This window comes from Lactuca serriola, chromosome 5, assembly GCF_051521515.1.
Source record: "Lactuca serriola cultivar US96UC23 chromosome 5, Lser_US96UC23_V15, whole genome shotgun sequence".
NCBI classification, from domain to species: domain Eukaryota; kingdom Viridiplantae; phylum Streptophyta; class Magnoliopsida; order Asterales; family Asteraceae; genus Lactuca; species Lactuca serriola.
The window spans coordinates 321,503,141-321,523,399 of NC_136412.1; the positions used below are offsets into that span (position 1 = coordinate 321,503,141).

The window sequence follows — 20,259 nt, forward strand, 5'->3', positions numbered from 1 at the left end:
TGGTGTCACTTTATTGGCATACTAAAGTGATGGTTATGGGTTCCTACCATTACCATATGGACCTAGTAAAGTGGTGGTTATGGATTATGATTTATGATCCTACTAGCCTACTAAAGCATCAAATTGTGGTTCATACCTTTCTTGTTTTCATTATTTGATAGTTTTGGGTTCCCATCCTACCAGCTTAACAAAAAGACAGAAGTAGATTCCCACACTTTCAATCACTTTGTGCACTGGCATGCTCTTATCGAGGCTAACATATTTTTATTTTATAATCACTTGTATCATTCAAATATATATATATATATATATATATATATATATATATATATATATATATATATATATATATATATATATATATATGACTTTAACTAGGAATGTATTTTTTAGATGTGTGTTGTAACATCCACTAATTGGGTTTGGGGCCATAGGTTTCGATCTTTAAGTGTAAAAATACCATCAAAAGAAGTTCATTTAGGGTATTAAATTGTGTAACCGGACGTTAATAAATAAAAGATGACAAATCATGAATCGAGAAGGAACTTTCCAAGAATAAATTAAGATGTATATTGCTATTTTAGCATTTAGGCCTACCTAAGTTTTGGGGTAATCTAAATGTTGGGCATATTCAGGTGTTGATCTTATCTTTATCTAATGTATTTGGCTTATCTAAGGCATTGGACTTACCTGATATACTACTGATCTATTTGATCTATTTAATGGGTTTGCTTTTATAATTGTATTGGGCTTATATAAAACGTAGAGACTTCTATTATTGACATTTCCCTTATTTTGTTATTAACTTCATGTATATAGGTCTTAAGGTCTAATGTGTATATTAGAATCCTCTACTATGAGAAATTATGTATCTTTTGGTGAAACTACGTTAACTAGAGTTTAGGAACCAAAAGACTTCTAGTCCAGCGGTATCAGGTGGTACCTTCTCTCATTGAGGTTGAGTGTTCAAGTGAACATAAGTGGAATTAAATGTTAGTTTAAGAATAGACTATAATATTTGTATTTGCCGGTTAAAGAAAAAAAAACCAAAGTTTAGGAAAAAATGTCCAAACGCATGGCGTGGTCAATTCACTCGAGGAGATATAGGTGAACCAAGTATAATCCTGGAAGCTGTTGCATCTCAGGATTTATGGATGTTGGCATTCGTTTTTTGGAGTCGCAGGGACTAAGAACGACATTAACGTCCTTGGTCAGTCTCCACTTTTCAACGATCTTTGATATGACGTTCACGGTGAACGGACATTCGTACAAATATAGTTACTACCTTTGTGACGAAATATACCCGAATTATTCTACACTTATGAAGGCATATTCGGTTCATCGAAGTGAAAAGACAAAATTGTTCACAAAGAAGCAGTAATCGACGATGAAGGATATCAAGAGGGCATCTCGAATCCTCAAACAGACATGACATGTATACAAATACACTACACGAGTACACGACTTTGGGATAAGGAAAGAATTTTAAAAAATAGTCCTAACACGTATTATAATACATAATATGATCAATGAAGATCAAGGTCGAGCGATTTGCATGTATGATCCGGACGACGGAGTAATCCCGCTTGAAGAATCCGTACCCTGAACGAATGAATTTTTATCACGAATTGTTGAAATTCATAACAGTGAAACGTGTTTCAATCTTCGAGAAGATATCACAGAACATTTGTACGAACTCAACATGAATGAATATTAGTTTTTTATGTTTGTTTTTTTTTTTATTTTAGGTTATTTAAGTAATGTAATGTTTTTTTTTAATTTTAGGTTAATTAAGTAATATAGTTTGAAGTTGTATTTTTATTTTTTATAATTAATGAAAAACTAGTTAAAAAAATCAATGTTTTTTTTTGTTTTTAAAAATATAATTTTATTGTATTTTTTAGTTAAAAATAATAAAAAAAATGATGTGGAGTGAAGTGGTTAGTGGTGGGTATCTCATAGGTTTAGAGATAGTGGTGTTGACATGACACCCACAACTATATTGGTTAGCGATTGATATAACGGATGGTCTAAGTTTACGCAAACAAGGTGTATGAGATGTTTAGTCGTAGACTGATAATAATTTATAGTATAGGGACTCTAAATTATACTCACATGATTATAGGGGCCTAACTGAAAAGCTCCGGTTTCATGATTTCATCTCATCTATAATCACACGCGTTGTTGACTGTCAAAAGGCATCCAATACCAAACCCTGATTTGACCATCTCCCAATCCCATCGTCTTATTAGATTATTAAATATTAATTTTAGAAAGAACAGAGGAACCCCATAATATATTTATATATATTTCCATTTTCCCCCATATAACCCCAAATCTAAGCTCTGTTTACATGTATTTTTTGCTCCCTTCCTTTCTCCATAAATTCTCTTCATTCTAAAGCTTTGAATCATATAAAAATGGTGGATCATCAGAGGCATATGCAGCCAAGAAAAGGTGTTAAAGAGATGTTGATGCATGTAGATGAAGAACATGGTTGTGTTAATATCAAGAGATCAAGACCCAAACTTCTCTTCTTTCTCACTTTTTGCTCTCTTCTCTCTTGTTTCTTGCTTCTTCTTCCTCCTCTCCTCTCCTACCCTTCTCCCTCTTTCTCTCTCCTCTGTAAGCACTCTCTCTCTCTCTCTCTCTCTCTCTCTCTCTCTCTCTCTCTCACACACACACACATATTTAAAAGCTCTGTGTTTGAGTTAAAGATTTTATCTTTTTATGCTTTTTAGTAATCAACTCTGTTTTGGTTCTACAGATTCATATGAAGGTGAAGATGAAGCCCTTTTGGAAATAAAAGCTCCACTTTGTTCGTCTGTCTCAAACGGTAAGTTCTTTCTTTGTTTTCTTTATTTATTATTATCTATTTCCAGTTTGCTTTTTGGAATTCCCTTTTAGTGTTCAAGTTGCAGAAAGAATGAATATTTTATTTATTAATTCTGGGAGATGTTCATGTTCGATGATCTTGAATCTTGATGCTGTTTTTACTTTTACAGGAACAATTTGTTGTGACAGAAGCAGTATTCGATCGGATATATGCATAATGAAAGGAGACATAAGAACAAACTCATCTTCTTTCTCCGTCGTCCTCTACACCTCCGGCGATCTTCTCACCGGAGAAGAAGAACTCCGCCACGAAAAAATCAAACCCTACACTCGAAAATGGGAGCCATCCACCATGGCCACCATCGACGAACTAACTCTCACATCCAAGAAATCCAATACCTCAACAACGCATAAATGCGACGTGTATCATGATGTTCCCGCCGTGTTCTTCTCCACCGGAGGTTTCACCGGAAACGTCTACCATGAATTCAACGACGGATTAATACCTCTTTACATCACATCTCAGCAATTCAACAAGAAAGTTGTGTTGGTGATTCTTGAATATCACGATTGGTGGATTATGAAGTACGCCGATGTTCTTTCTCAGATCTCTGACTACGAACCAATCGATTTCAATGGAGATAACCGAACTCACTGTTTCTCTGAAGCCATAGTCGGATTAAAAATCCACGATGAACTCGCCATCAATTCTTCATTGACAACAACCAACAAAACAATCCAAGATTTTCATGATATGTTAGACAAATCATATCAGCCACGAATTCATGATTTGGTTCAAGAAGAACCGGAAAAAACCCGCGAAAACCCGGATAATAACCCGAAGCTGGTGATCATATCAAGAAACGGATCTCGGGCCATCATGAACCAAGATTTGTTGGTAAAAATGGCGGAAAAAATCGGGTTTGATGTGGAAGTTCTCCGACCCGATAAAACGACTGAATTGGCGAAGATTTACCGGGCTTTGAACTCGAGTGATGTCATGATTGGTGTCCATGGTGCTGCGATGACTCACTTTCTGTTCATGAAACCCGGGTCTGTGTTTATTCAAGTTGTACCTCTTGGTACAACTTGGGCTGCAGAGACGTATTATGGGGGACCCGCGAAGAAGCTTGGTTTACGGTATATTGGGTATGAGATCGGGGCACGAGAGAGCTCGTTGTATGATGAATATGATAGAAATGATGTGGTTTTGACTGACCCTGATAGCGTAAATGATCGAGGATGGGAATTTACAAAAAAGATTTACCTTGATAGGCAAAAAGTTAGGTTAAATCTTATAAGGTTTAGAAAGCATCTAGTTCGATCGCATTTCTTTATCATGGCAAAAAGAAATCATGCCCAAGTTTAAGATCGTACCTAAACTTGAGCATTAACTTAGTTGGGTTGTGGTAAATACAAGAGACATACAAGTGAGATTAGAAAATTTTAGGGCATTATCATATTCTTTGGTTCTTTTTATTAAAGTAAATAAATCTTCATTCTTTGATTAAATTGTGTTTTACTTGTACATTGTGTGGATTATAAATTTATAATTTATACATGATTACTTATTGACTTTGTACGTTGCCCATGTTTACTTGTACATTGCTCAGTTGCTTTGACGTGGGGGAAAGGAAAAGGGAATATCCCAGCTCTATCTATGAAGTTGGGTCGTATGGTTGTATGTAAGTTTGCATTATTGCGTAGAATCTTATTTCATGAGAATGCCATATCATCAACAATTAAAAATTAGCCAATCATGATCCACTACCCTGTCCAATAATTGGTTTTTTGCTACAACAAAAGAAAGATTAATGCACTTTTAAATATTCAAAGTAATTTAGTTATGAATGTTTTTTTTGTTCCTACATGATGTAATAATATCTTAAAATTTAAATGATTATTGTAATATAGCTTAACGGATTAAGTCCATTTTAAGTAAAAAAGAAACAAACACAACTAGCCAATATTAGCCTTAGAAATAGAATAATTGGGTAAAACATAGAAACAACATTAAGAGGTCGACAACTATATTAAGATATGTAATGCATAGTTGAAGTTACAATACAATAATGGAGAGTATCAAAATTGAATCATGGAATGTGAAGCATTTTGTAAAAGGGTAAAATAGGAAAAAATCACACTCACTTATTTGCTTCGATAAATTCTCTGTACTCTTTCTTCATTTTGACCCCTGATACACTCCTGCGTATCCATTCATAATAAATGTCAAGACTAAATAGTATTTTAGAAAATGTAAAAGTAAAGAAAAGGAAGAAATATGAAAAACCTGATCATTTCTTTGTTCTTAAAGAACTGGACACATGGTGTACCCATAATATTTGCTGCCTCAGCAACCTCTGGATCTTCTTCAATATCAATCTCAACAAAATGGACATTCTGATCAAACTCATCTATCACCTATAATACATTTTCTTTTTAATACTTAATGATATTTCAAAAAATATTATTAGTTATTAGTTATTAGTTATTATTACCTTGCCAAGAATTGGCTTCAATGTCCTACATGGACCACATGTTGGTGATGTATATAGTACACATATGAGTCTAGGGCTTTCATGGTATAACTTACGCAATGCATACTGTACATAAAAGAAACAGATATGAGTATTATTATTATTATTATTATATAGCATCCTCTTTCTATTAGGTTGTTGCAATTTTCAATTTATTTATTTTTCTTATTATACCTGTCCCCTGTGCTTAGTAAGTGTAATGTCAAATCCTTCCTGCACATCTCGTGGTGTGAGCTCCTTCTTAACTTCTTCAGTATGTGGCTGGGAAAAATATAAATAAAAAGATGAAATTAAATTTTTCATGAACATTTTCATGTTGACTTTTTGGTCAAAATGGAGTTACCTGATGAAACTCAATGAGGAGATTATTGCTGACAAGATATCTCTCCACCGATAAAGCAGCTATGCATCCTGATCCAGCTGCAGTTACTGCTTGTCTCCATTCATGATCCTACCCACAAATTTATTACATATACAATTAATTTCATACAAAACTTTGAAATTTTTTTATATTATATTACCTGAACATCTCCAGCAGCAAAGACACCTTCAACAGAAGTTTTTGCGTTTCCATCCTTGACCAAAATGTATCCGGAATCATCTAGATCAACTTGGCCTTCCAACAACTGGCTGTTGGGGGAATGACCGATTCCATAGAATAAGCCTTTAGCCTCCAAAACTGATTCCTCTCCCGTATCATGTTTCTTGATTAAAATGCCTGACATCTGTCCTTTTGTGTTGCTCACAACATCCAATGTCTCTGTGTTGAAGTGCACTGTGATATTCGGATTATCGACAACTCTGAAACATTCGCCAGAATCAACCTGTTAAACAAACATTCAGGGAGTTGAATCTTAAATACACATTGATTCTAAATACCAACCTACTTTCATTTCATCTTTTCTCTTACACCATTGTACTTCTTTTTTTTTTTTTTTTTTTTTTTGAAGTTTGGAAAATGACTAACCTATCCTGCATGGCTTTGGATGCCCTCATTTGGTCCCTGCGTACGAGTAAATGCACATGTCGAGCATATTTAGTCAAATAAATTGCTTCCTCAGTAGCAGTATCACCTCCACCAACAACTGCAAGAACTTGACCTTTGAAAAGTGGTGAAGCTCCATCACAAATGGCACATGCACTAATTCCCCTACTCCAAAACTCATCTTCACGTGGTAGATTCAGTCTTCTTGCAGTGGCTCCTGTTGCTACTATAATACTATGACACTTCACCTAAACATAAGTTTATTTGTTAATGTTTATGTTATTTATTTGTTTCTTTATAACAATTGAGGATTTACCTTACGATCGCTGCTTTGTATAGTAAAAGGACTGTTATTCACATCAATGAATTCTACATCTTCTTGATAAAGTTCTGCTCCCCATCTCTCAGCTTGACGCCTCATCCTAATAACCAAATAACAATTATAGATAGCATCATACTTTCAAAGCTTTTCTTATTAGGAAATCATGTTATATATATTTGAAGAGATAGGTTTTACTTTTTACAGTTTTACCTATCCATCAAATCTGGACCAGTAATTCCATCTGGAAAACCTGGAAAGTTTTCAACTTCAGTGGTGGTCATTAACTGTCCACCAGGAACACCGCCAACTTGATATCCCTCAAACACTACAGGCTTCAAATTGGCACGTGCTGCATAAATTGCTGCTGTGTATCCAGCTGGACCTGACCCTATGATTACCAAATTTTCAACACCTTCCCCTGCTAAAACAAAACATAATGTCACATAAAAAATAATGGCTCGTTAAGATGCTCATGTCAAGTACAATGGTTAGAAATGATATTCATGATTTCATTCACATCTCTAATATATAATCGATAAGAGCCTCATGCTCCCATTTAGTGCATAATGACCAAAAAGTCCACATGCTTATTACTATACTCCGTTCTTTTCCTAAAAGCAAAATGAGACATTTTTCCACAAACTTACTAGTATTCCATCCATCCCATGGAAATTGCAGCAATCTACCAAACATGTAGTTTAATGAAAATGTCAAGAACGAAATTATGGAGTCTTGTGAAAACGAATCAATAAAGATAACTTATTTGGAAGGATGATAGTCAACAAATAGTAACATGAAATTTTTGAAAAGGGAAATGTTTAGATTTTCATGGGGCATCTAAGAAAGGGAACAGTTGCAATTTCAATGAATGAGGGAGTATATCTCAGATCATTATCAATATGAATTTCAACCTTGTCTATAAAATTATACAAGCTATTTTTACAAGTAATACTGCAAATACAACATCAATTGGTGTTAAGTTTATCTCGAACATACATGCGGATGCTCGAAATTTCAATAGCCACAAAATCCACATCATTTTACATATAGAAGTACTAGTTTGAAATTCTATGTTAAAATTGTAGCGCTCCTTTCGAGAATGGAGGTCAATACTGGAGAATCTTAAAATTGAGACAGAACATATGTCCATGCATTTATCCATACTCTCGTCCAACTTAAATGCAATAACATCGCTTCCTCTACTATTGAGTTCAATTCAAACAAACAAACAAACACACACAAATAGATATAGTGTTAACGATTGTTAGTAGGTACCTGAAGAGGTAGGTTGGTCAGCGGATGAAGCTGAAACTCGTAAAGAAGACGGCGGCAGCGAACGACGGTGACTGCAGAATCGACCGCCGATGTTAACGACAGAGTCGAAACGAAGAGTGGTGGTGCGTCGACAAGTCAAAGCGAGTAAAAGGCTGTTGGGAGTAAGAGAAATAGAATGATTGGACGGAGAAGCCGAAGTAGCTCGTCGGCTGAGAGCATTGTTTCCGATAGCGATTCCGATTCCGACGCCGTTGGCAATCTGAGCTGTTGTAGCCATTGGTTTCGGACCATACAATTACAATATCCTTAACCAACTCAACCCAACCCAAATAACAAACACACACACAACTACTGTGTGTTTTTGGGAATCGTATATTTGTCCAGGGCTCTATCCAGAAGGATCCAAACCAAACACGAGCTCTATATCTTCCCACCGTGTATTTTCTAAAATTGTGTAATACGAATTTTAATTATCCCTTTTCTTATCTTAATGCCCATGGTTTTTTTAAAGGAAAATCTAATCATTTTTTTAGGATTTTTTTCTAAAATATTTTTTTTTTTCTTTTTTTGCAAAATAACTACTCCGGAATGGGTAGTTCCGGAACCAATTCCAGATTATTTTTCGGATGGTCCGATCCATTTCATTGGATCCGGAATGTTTATTCCGGAGCAACCGTATATGTTCTAGATCGGGATTTTGAATATAATTTGAGGCGGCAACTTCATTCCGAAAAGGCGCATTCCGATTATGACGCTCCGACTAGATTACAACGTTCCAACTCAATTCTGACATGCATCGACACTCATATCCAACATGGAAGACGAGAACAACAACCCTGTTATTTTACGGGTATGTTTTTCGTTTTCTCTTTGTTTGTTTAAAGTTCTTATTTTTCTACTGTTACTTACTGTTCCGGATGTAGTAGTCTACCTCTGGAATGAACTGAAAACGTTCCGGAGTTTAAATTAAGGATGTCATTGTTGTAGGACAAACTAAAAAATAGTTTTGAAGTTTAGTTATTGTTAATTTACATCAAAATGTCGTGTTATGGATCTTAAAATTTCATTCTAGAAGCCTCCGGAATGTGAAGAACCATTCCGGAACACGATAAACTCATCTGGAACATGAAGAACAGGTCTAGAACTAGTATGGAATATTAGTCATTTTCATTTTAGAATGAAGTGAAAACAACTTTTTTTATTTGCGCAACACGACATGATTGTTGATGCATTAATTACACTCTCATGTAAACCAAAAATTGGCGGGGAAATTCATGCGGCATTCAGAAACAGACCCGAATGCGAAACTATGTTCTGGAATACATGTTTCAGGAGGTGGTTAGACATTCCTAATGTAGATGGGGGTCATTTGCTTCTATATTATGTCTTTTGCCACAAAATTATCATCGAACCCCGAAGCCAAGTAGAGGAAATGGTTTTGAGATTGGGGGTTACGAGTTGTATTCCGGGAAGAAAGAATTTTGTCTCATCACTGACTTCTGGTTTTGTGACTATTTTCCTGCTTCTGCATATGGTGTCACCTTCCGTTCCATTGCCTTTCCTATGGTCCAACGAATGTCTCGGTCAAATTACATGTTACAGTCTTACAGATGTGTTTAAACAATCACTTAATGAGTTATAGGGCGAGGATGCAGTCTGTGTATGTCTTCTATACATGTTAGAGAATGTCTCGGTCAAATTACAACATGTTCAAGGTCCAGCGAATGTCTCGGTCAAATTACAAAATGTTCAAGGTCGGTTGGCTAAACAACATGTTATAGAAGAGTATTTCGTTTTGCTATCCAACCTTAATGAATTCAACAGGTATAATGTCATCTATTTTATAATTACTGATTAATTAAATTACCTATTGTTACTAATATTTTGTAGAAATTAAATCGTTAACTAATTTTTTATGTGGCAGATATCCATAGGGGAGGATAATTTGGGATCATTGTACAAACAATTATATATTGTATTCAATAAGGTTGAGAAGCTTATACATCCAAAAGAATCGAAAGATAACGAACCTCAAAAATTGACCTACACCCTACAGGGTTTTTTATACACTTTTAAGGTAGGTATATAATGAAAATTTTATTATTTATTTTTATTTGCTAACATTCTAACTAATTTATATTTAATTGTTTGCTAACATTCAGATATAGATTATTGAGACTTTTCCAGTGAGCAGTTTATTTGGTATTCGACAAGAGAATGTGATCCCTCGGGTTGTTACATGGTCAAAACTAAGGGTATTACAAAAAACTAACTGCAACCAGTTTTTACAAATAGACGACGTATGGTTACTTAATTATTTAAATATGTATTTATTTTGTAACGCCCTGTTCTGAATCGATTCCTAATTCGAGGTTGTGGCCCGAAGATCGATCATCATAAGGCTTAGGGCCTTTGAAAAGGTGAGATCTAGACCCATTTGGGTGCGAGTAATGTAATTAAAGTGATCCGGGTGTTCGGTTCATGTTTTGGAGCCTAGGGGTATTTTGGTAAAGTGTCGGTTCAAACTTTGTGTTAAATATGGGTTTTTAATCTACTCCAAAATCAATGGGTGCTAGATCTTAGCTCCATTCAGTCCCTAGGTTCATAAAATTGCAAGCTTTATAGTGTATTTTGGTCAATGCAAGCATTAAGAACTTTGTTAAGTCCTTATTAAGCTTTTGAGTCCCTTTTTGCCATGCAAGCACGTAAAGTTGCCAACTTTACATGATAAGCAATCTTATGGAATCAGATATGAGAGTTTGGCACTTTGTATTAACCAATTAAGGGCTTATTAGAGTGAAAAAGGGTTTCAGGAGTACGTTGGGCGTAGGTAAGTGTACGCTCAGCGTAATGCTTAATTTGTGCTTAACGGACTTGTACTTTGTGCTTCGAGGCCGTGTACGTGGGGGTACATCTTGAGTACGTTGGACGTACTCCCCAGTTCACCATAATTGGGCCTTTTGAGTTTGGGCCTTGTTAGGCCAATAAGCTTATGTTTTTGGGTCATGGTTAGGCTGAGGATTTTCCTGGTATTGGTCCCTTAAGAATTTTAGGCCCAATTAGGAAGTTGAGTGTCACACCCCAAAACCGAGAACGGCGGAAACGTTCTGGGTTAGAGGACGTCATGTATAGTATCACAATACAGTAATAGTAAATAAGCAAACAAACATCATCAATTGCATTAAATATATAATTTTAATACATGTGTTCTGTGTAATGTAATAGACACCAAAAATGAATGATAAAAGACGAGTCTTGTCTGTGCTCCGTCTTCTCAAAAACCTGTTACCGGTACCTGTCTACTGATGACCTGAGAATACAAGTTATTTTGAAAGCATATATCAGCATTTAAGCTGGTGAATTCATAAGTATTTTAATGTCTTTGATTTGTAAAACCGTAAGGAAAAGACTTGTAAATGTTTGATGATACAGTTCGTATAAGTGTGAAAACCCTAAAGAATCCTATATTTCCTACTAGTATAAAATGTAGTCTTTTACCAAGACCCGACTGTTTTGTATGTTTGTTTCTTGTAAAAGTATGTAATTTTCCCATGTGTAACTATTATTATCAAAATATAGTCTACTTCATCGTTTATGTGAATGTGTCACAAAGTAAAAGTAAAAGGAAACATTATATAAACATGTAAGTACTATCCTTTGGTACTAGGATAAACACAGGAGAGTAACTTGCCGAATAGTATTAACCGTAGACATCCGTCGATGTGCACTTTCCCTCTGTAGCTAACAGCTGGGTGTAGAATGGTTAGTCTCGTACTTATATAACAGTATCTACTCATATAATATGTAATAGTAACTCATCATATAGTATGTAATCGTATCTCTTCCTATAGTGTGTAATAGTTTCTCTTCATATAGTATGTAATACAATTGTATAGACTCGTGAATGAACTGACTCTTATATGTTCCATTTGTACTAGGAATAGTAGGTAGTATTTCCACAAACTATACCTATTATAGTTTGCTAGTGATGTAGTTTGAAGTGTCCATGTAAGTTTATACACCTTTGCTATACAAGGTGTTGGAGCTGAAGTCACAACCATCCTATCAAATACATATATATATACTTACTACATAAGTGTATAGACATGGTTTCTATGAATACATAAGTAAAAAAGAGGTTTTGTAATACATTTAAAAGGTTTGAAACAATAATTAATCATGACTTGATGTCAGTTTATAACACGATTTAAAAGTAGTTTGTTTGATAAAACGGTTTGAGAGTATAGTAAATCCATCTGTTTGGTAGTTATTAATCACATGTGATTGATATAATAACTATGATATTCAACTTGTATTCCCCTCATAAAAGTATTTAAAAGCATGCAAAAGCATTTAAAAGGTTGTTTAAGGGGTATGAACTCACCTGAAATGAGTGATGCGGTAGTAGGATCGGTAAAGGATGCTAAGTGTCAAGTGAGGACTTGGGCACACAATGATCCTAGTTAACATATAATAAAACATATATGTATCTAATTAGTCAATTAACAACTAATTTATCAAGTTAAAATACCCTAGGACATGGAAACACTTTGATTCAAGTGTTATAGGTACCAACGGGTTGCATTTAAAGGGTTGTATGGCATGGCATTGGAGTTTATGGCCCATGAACCACTCCTTATGGAGTTTACGGCCCATGACCATTTCCCCATGAGTTTATGGCCGTAAACTCATGGTACTAAGTGCCAAATTGTGTTTTGAGGTCTTACAAGTCATGATTGGGCATCAAATGATCAAGTCCAATCCTTAGGAAAGCATTAGGGGCACATTAAGGCTACCTTGTGGAGTTTACGGCCAAAGAACCATATCCTTAGGTGTTCACGGCCGTAAACTCTCATGGGGTCATGTTTTGATTGTTGTTTAAGGTCTTAAACACTTCTAGGAAGGATCAAGGTTGGCATCCAAGGCTTAGGAAGGGTTTAAGGTCCATTTAACCACCCTAAGAGGGGTTTACGGCCCAAGAACATCCTTGCCCGTAAACTCATTTGTTCTTATGATTCTTGATGATTTTCAAGTGTTATCAAGTTCATATTAAGCACACAAGAAGCTAGGGTAAGTGTACTTACAAGATAGAAGCTTGTTTGGGTGTTTAAGGTCCAAGAACACTAATATGTGTTCTTGGTGTTCTTTGTGTTTTGAAGAACAATTAAAGATCTAGTTAAAAGCAATAATGAATGGATGAAATGATGTATAAAAACTAGATGTTAGGTTATAACAACAAATCAATTCGAGAAACACTTACGTTTTCGGAAGATCGGGTGAAGAACGGTATGCTAGTTGAGAGAGAATGGGGAGTAAACTAGAGGGTGGAAGTGGGAAATGAACCAATTGGGGAGTAAACTCATGTCTAAGACATGAGTTCACGCCCCAAAATCCCTTTGTTTGGCCGTGAACACCTAGCTAAGGTGTTGGTTGTTCCATTGCTATCCCGATATTCCAGAAATCACTTCCTTTTACCCGTTCGATTCATGAATAATTAATAAAACTACTCAAACGGACTTTAAATTGGCTAAAAATTAGCAGAAATGTAATTAAATTTTAATTTAAGTGATTGACTTTAGAGTTTGTACGAATAAAAATTTCGGGTTTTCCGACACAAAATTACATTTTAGGGACTGTTCGAGTTAAGAAAAAAGAATTAGAGACCAAAGGCGCAGATTACCCCAAACCACAAGGACAATTCTCGTAATTTACTTCATATATTAACCTAGTTATTTTATAGAGTAAATTACTAAAATCATCCCTATGGTTTGGTCAAAATACGTGTTTCGTCCCTAACTGTTTTTTTTACACTTGGACCATCCCTATGGTATTCATTTGTTGCGATTTTCGTCCCTAAAAATATTAATTGATGATATAAACCTTATCTATTTAATTTTTCATTTAATTTATTATTGATTTATTACTAATATTTTATAGAAAATTGTTAAATATGGTTGCCATCATTTACTATTCTAATCAACGCCTCCCCCATCAATATATGCCTTCAAGTACCATCGATAGTCCGACACCTCCACTCAAACCCATAAATCCAACCATTCACCATCACTGCCATAACACCACCGTCACCCTTCTATATCCTCATCGGCACCACCATCTTCGCCATCAAAGATCAACACCAACACCGACAACAATAACATTGCCCACAACCACCTCCGCTACTTTGCATCTAAAAATTAAACAAAACAGATCAAACCCCAAAAATCATACTCAATGCCTAAATGATGCTCAACCCTAAAAATTAAAACCAATTATAATGCTTAGAAATTAAACTTGGAAATCGTGGATGAATCGAAACTCAAACCATAAATCAAAACCCATAAGTAATGGATGAACTAAAATCAAACCATTTAAAACCAAATTACCTATAAACGAAATCAAAATCAAACCATTCAAAACCTAAAATGAACCTGATAAGCTTTAAATGAAATGAACCCGAATCAAGAAATCTAACCCATAAATGGTGGCTTGGTCATTACAGAAATCGAACCCAAAAACCTAGCACTTATGAGCTTAAATCCTCAAACCTTGCTCCGATGAACCTGAACCTCCAAACCAAAATCCAGAAACTAAAGTCTCCAATCGAATCTGATGAACCAAATCAAAATCAAACTTGTGCAACTGGTGATGGTTCTTTCTCGTTGTAGATATCCTCGACTATTTTGGTAGTGGTGGCGAAGTGGTACGCCGGTGATGGTTTAGCATCCTCAATCTCGTTCTAGTCATATTGGGGATAAAATGTGACATCCCCAAAATCTCGGCCAGAAAAGACCGATTTTCATTTATGCTTTTAAAATAATTTCAGAGTAAATCCTTTTGATTTGAAAGAGTTGCATAATTTGTTCCCAAAAACAAAACGTGATAAAACATTATTTACCAAAGCATTTCATAAAAGAAATGTATTTTCATTATATAATCAAAACTCGGGATGTCATGTTCCGATACAGACCATAAAGCATAAACGATAACATTACAAGTTATTCCACAAATATATACATATACAGACTTGTAAACAAAACAACTTGATGGCTCATCCATCTCATGCCCTTGCGCCACTTCCTGTAATACAAATAAAACCGAGTGGGTCAGCTTGGGAGCCTGGTGTGCATATAGGGTTTTCGACCCACAATAAATAATTATATTTAATTTCCACCAACCAACAATAACCCAATTACCCGTTCCCGTTATTCTCACTTTACGTCCCTAAGACAACTAACATAAGGGACCTAGTCTAAGAATATTTCATCGGGGCGACAACACATGCTTCGGGGGTTCCTCAGCAATATAAGTCAAATAAGGCAACCATGAGGGGGATGGAATACAGCGAATGAACACCCAAGTTCATTAACACCTACAGGTTATGAGCCTGCTAGCGTTCCACTGGACTGTCTAGAAAAGTCTGTGGTCTTCATCTAAATTCCGCTAGATGACTGGATCAAAACAACATCGAGGCCTCTCATCTGTTTATTACACACCAACTATCTACCCATGTTCTACCCAACATATTAGTAGATAAAAATATACATTTTTATACATAGTTTAAAAATCTGTATAGCATGCTTTAATCAATACATATTCCACATAACAGATGAGGCACACACACATAACACGTATTTCATAGAGAATAAATCATATCTATGAGATAGAAGAAAGTGAATACACATTCACACACATAACCACAAAATTATACACATAATAGGCATTCCGTATAAAATACTTCATAATTATGCGTTAGAAGAAAGTAACTACACACTCACACATATAAACAACAATATACTTAATACACTCAAACCATATTTGTATTATTATCGTGTTTATGAAAGGTATTATACACTCACGTGATCAGAAGATGATCGGACAGCACTACGGCTTGCAGAAGTAGTAATCCTCAGCAGATCTGGAAGATCTTCACAAAAATCGAACTTCTCTCGGGCAGAGCTTCGGCTCGGGAATCGCACTTCTCGGGATCTCGGGACTTGCTTCGGGGCTCGAGAATATTACCGGGGCTTCGGGGTAATTCTGGCACGCAAATCGAGGTAAAACGGGAGAGAGAAGAGAGAAAAATAGCAAATGAGCCGGCTGCCCTCGCATCCTATTTATAGGAGGCTGGAGCCTCGGAGTACGCGGGGCGTACTGCTCCGAAACGTCATTGCTTACGTATCTGAAGTGCTCGAGTGCGAGTGTCGACATTCCTCGGTGTACGCGGGGCGTACTTCGGATGAGTCCGATGACTCCTCTTCGGATAATGCCGGATTTTCCAATTAAATTTAAATACAAATTATTTAATAAACTTCGGAAATTCATATCTTCTTCATACGAACTCCGTTTTCGACGTTCTCTATATCCACGCGAAGGTGAGACTACGCTCTACAACTTTCGTTTAGACTCCGTCGGCAAATTTTAACTTTATTTTTATTATTTATTTTTAATAGGCCGGGACAGAAAAACTTCGTTATAAATTCATAACTTCTTCGTTTGACGTCCGTTCTCGCCTAACTTTTTATCACTTTGATACCAACAACGAGATCTTCGACTCTCGTTTAGATTGCTTCGGCTAAAAACCGCTCGATCTCAAATCGAGTAATTCGGGCTGCACATCGCTAAGTCGAAACTTCAATCAATCATAACTTCCTCATACGAAGTCAGATTTGGGCGTTCTTTATATATTCGGAAACCTCGTTTCAACTACTACAACATTATCCAAAGATAACGAGTTTATTTTACACTTAAATTTTGATGCTTATTTTTATTCTTAATTAATCAAACCACATAATTAAGCAATTAAGCACAAAACACATAATACTCAAATAATACAGTCTTATTATTTCAAAACGGGTTACAAAGGTTAACCTAGACTATTACATTGCTAAAAATGGCAAACCCGGAAACACAGGCGTTACATAAAACCAGATGCAATCGAGAGTTATTGAGAAGAAGTGGAGTTATGTTAGAGGACCTGAGCCTCTGATTCTAGGGTTTTAGCAGGATTATGGGTTTGTCGGAGAAAGAATTAGTGATCAATGGGTCTGATGAAGGGATTTTCACCGAAGGGATATGGTGGCTGTAAAAACACGATGAAGGGGATCTAACTGAATGTTAGGAGATAAATGTGAGGGGTGGGTCATAAACATATTACGTATTCTATTTTATAAATAATAAAATCCATTAAATTATTCAAAGAAAATAATTAGTAAGGACAATTCAGTCTTTTTAGATATAGCAGGGTTCAAATCCGCAACAAAAACATACTATTGGGACGGTCCGAGTGCAAAACAGAGGTTAGGGACCAAACACACAATTTTAATCAAACCATAGTGACGATTTCAATAATTTACTCTATTTTATAAGAGTATCTTCACTCCTCTTATATAAGAAACCTACACAATAAATTTTAAGTGTTTTTTTTTCTTAAAATCTATATAATTTCGTTATCATTATCTATATATATATATATATATATATATATATATATATATATATATATCTTATAAAGCTAACATTTTTCCTTGAAGCTCATGCATTTGAAACTCCCAAGACCATTTTTCCTTGAACTTCATGCATTTGAAACTCCCAAGACTATTCAACTTATAAAAATTAATTTATGATTAATTGAAATATTATGATTTGTAACTTTAAAACTCTTCAAATTATGCTATTTAATTGATGATTTAAATGAAATATTTAGCCTATATAAGAAATTTCTAGATTACATATTACATGTATGTCAACACAAAATGATAGATTACATTTGAAGGGTTTGAAGAGTTAGGAGAGTGGTTCCATGGATGTAAGAAAAGCAATTGCAACTTTTCCAAATATAAATTCATGTAAACTCAAATTGGGTGCATGGAAAGTTTTAAATATTAACCAAGGTTCAAATTTAGTTATGTTTGTAAAGGTATACTTGAGATTGAGATCATTTTTTAAGTTTATGTGTTATGCATCTTTCTATTATCACATGATGATAAAGTGAGATCAATAATTACTTCTCATGAGCTTTGGTTAGTCAACCATCAAACTATTTATTAGTTAGAGCAATTAACTTTGTTAACATTTATGTATCTTTATGTTGTCTCTCTCTTTTTTATGCTAAGAAAATATATTTCATGTACAAGAGAACATTATTCAACATGTATTTTATGTTATGTATATATACTATGTTACTTTCTATCACTTATTTTGTTATAAATAACATCGATGAAGTAATTTATAATTGATTTTGATGAAATGAGTTTACAATTATTGTTCCAAATTATTGGTGATAATGTCGAATTAGAACGAATGTGAAACAACCCAAAATACGACCCAAATTTTTTCGTTTAAATAATACTAAGGTTATCAACGATCTATAATATACCATAAAATCGTTCGTCATAAATCCCAAAAAGTTATAATAAAGGTGTCATAACAAAAGAAATGTAACAACATATCATAGCATATGAAATAAACTCCCAGGACAAAAGCTGAAGTTGTGGTGTGTGCAATGTCATCATCCCGAGCCCTTCATTTGCTTGCGGAAGTACCTGAAACCAAAACTGAAACTGTAAGAACAAAGCTTAGTGAGCTCCCCCAGACTACCACATACCATACAATCACATAAACACGTATTGGGCCTTGCCCACTGCATCAAACCGAAGTCCGTAAACTGCATCAGACCGAAGTCCGGAACTAACCAGGGCCTTGCCCTCTGCATCGGACAGAAGTTCGGAAACTGCATCGGACCGAAGTCCGGAACTGACTGGGACCTTGTCCCCTGCATGGAACCGAAGTCCAGAACTAACTGCATCGGATCGAAATCCGGAACTGACTGGGACCTTGTCCCATGCATCGGACCGAAGTCCGGAAACTGACTGAGCATAACATAGCATAGCATAAACATATCAACTAGCATAAACACATATATTGCATACTGCATCGGACCGAAGTCCGGAACACATAACATAAGGACATGCTTGAATCACAAAGACATCAAGCACATTGAACTACTGCATCGGACCAAAGTCCGGAACTACTGCTAACTAGACGGGCCGACATTGTGGCCGTAGACCCATTCCTACTGGAAGGAAAACTCACCTCGTAGTGCTGGCTGCTGTGATGCTAACTCTAAAAGTGGCTGACCGCCGCTCTGGAACTGTCCGGCTACAATTTCCAAAAACACTAGATCAGTTACTGGTAAATACTCTTGTGGTCGAATGGCTACATTACCCATGTTCAAAGTCAACTTCCAGTTGACTGGACTCGCCGAGACAGGGCGCAGACTCGCCGAGTTCCTCCTTTACTAACTCTGACTGTAACTCACCGAGCCCCCTTCCCACTCACTGATTCACTCTGAACTCACAACTCGAAGGGAAAACGGGGACTCGCGACTCGAATCGTCGAGTCCAAAGAACAACTCGCCGAGTCCGAACGCAGCTTCCATGCAATCAAATTCTAATCCAATCCAGGGCCTTTAACTCGTAGATCTGAGCCCTTGGGACCATCTGAACACGTAAAGTTGTTGACTTTACGTGTAAATACGAAGGAATGAAGTCATTTCACTCAAACACTACTTTTCTCGGGAAAACTCATCCGACTCGCCGAGTTGTAGAACAACCCGTCGAGTCTAAGGCAATCTTCATCGGACTCGCCGATTTGCTCATCCAACTCGTCGAGTCCAAGGCTATCTTCATATGACTCTTCGAGTCAAGCTTGTGACTCGTCGAGTCCATACAGTCCTAATTTGAGCCATGCAGCGACTCTAAGTCACGGATCCATGCTTCTAGGGCATGCTTATCACGTAAAGTAGCAAACTTTACGTGCATGCATGGTTTTAAAGGCTTAAAATGCCAACCCTAAGCTCTTAATGGGGTTCCAAGATCAAGAGGGACTTCAATCACGACCTTAACTGAAACTTTATACTTCTAGAATGCAATAAGAGTCCATATCTGAAGTTTTCATCCAAGGAGAGTCCATAACTCAAGTTTTGAATCATAAAAGGCTCCAAAGAAGGCATAACAAGCATAAAGGAGGTTATAATGGAGGAATGCACAAGGTCATAACTTCATTACCTGAATGAAGAACAGATGTAAGCTAACTCCTGGATCTTCCTTCCCTCCAATGGACCTTCTTTGCTTCCCGAAGCTTCCAAGCTATCACAAACACACTCAAACTCAACAATGGGGCTAGGGTTTACAGGGGAAATGTTCTGAGAGTGATAGAGGCGAGGTTGGGGGCAAATAAGTGTGTTTAAATAGGGTGCAAACCCTTAAAAATAGGGCTCCATCCAGACAGGCGGACTCGCCGAGTCC

The 20,259-nt window shown here is 36.1% G+C and overlaps 2 protein-coding genes across 3 annotated transcripts; one reads left to right on the plus strand and one right to left on the minus strand.

Annotated features, from left to right (window-relative positions):
* Positions 1 to 2,324: 2,324 nt before the first annotated feature.
* Positions 2,325 to 4,347, plus strand: LOC145055078 (xylan glycosyltransferase MUCI21-like). The gene is made up of 3 exons (XM_079003366.1): positions 2,325 to 2,625; positions 2,768 to 2,836; positions 3,006 to 4,347. Exons 1-3 carry the CDS (start codon positions 2,421 to 2,423, stop codon positions 4,202 to 4,204), a joined length of 1,473 nt encoding a protein of 490 aa, XP_078859492.1. The 5' UTR covers positions 2,325 to 2,420; the 3' UTR covers positions 4,205 to 4,347.
* Positions 4,348 to 4,837: 490 nt separating this feature from the next.
* Positions 4,838 to 8,380, minus strand: LOC145055076 (thioredoxin reductase NTRC-like). 2 transcript variants are annotated; one of them, XM_079003364.1, is made up of 10 exons: positions 7,955 to 8,380; positions 6,890 to 7,100; positions 6,674 to 6,779; positions 6,340 to 6,605; positions 5,894 to 6,173; positions 5,716 to 5,823; positions 5,547 to 5,633; positions 5,334 to 5,438; positions 5,126 to 5,256; positions 4,838 to 5,040 (listed from the first exon to the last, which is right to left on the minus strand). In XM_079003364.1, exons 1-10 carry the CDS (start codon positions 8,229 to 8,231, stop codon positions 4,980 to 4,982), a joined length of 1,632 nt encoding a protein of 543 aa, XP_078859490.1. In that variant the 5' UTR covers positions 8,232 to 8,380; the 3' UTR covers positions 4,838 to 4,979. The 2 variants fall into 2 exon arrangements, with proteins under 2 accessions (XP_078859490.1, XP_078859491.1); XM_079003365.1 differs by having other exon boundaries at positions 6,890 to 7,097; positions 7,955 to 8,379.
* Between the last annotated feature and the right edge of the window lie 11,879 nt (positions 8,381 to 20,259).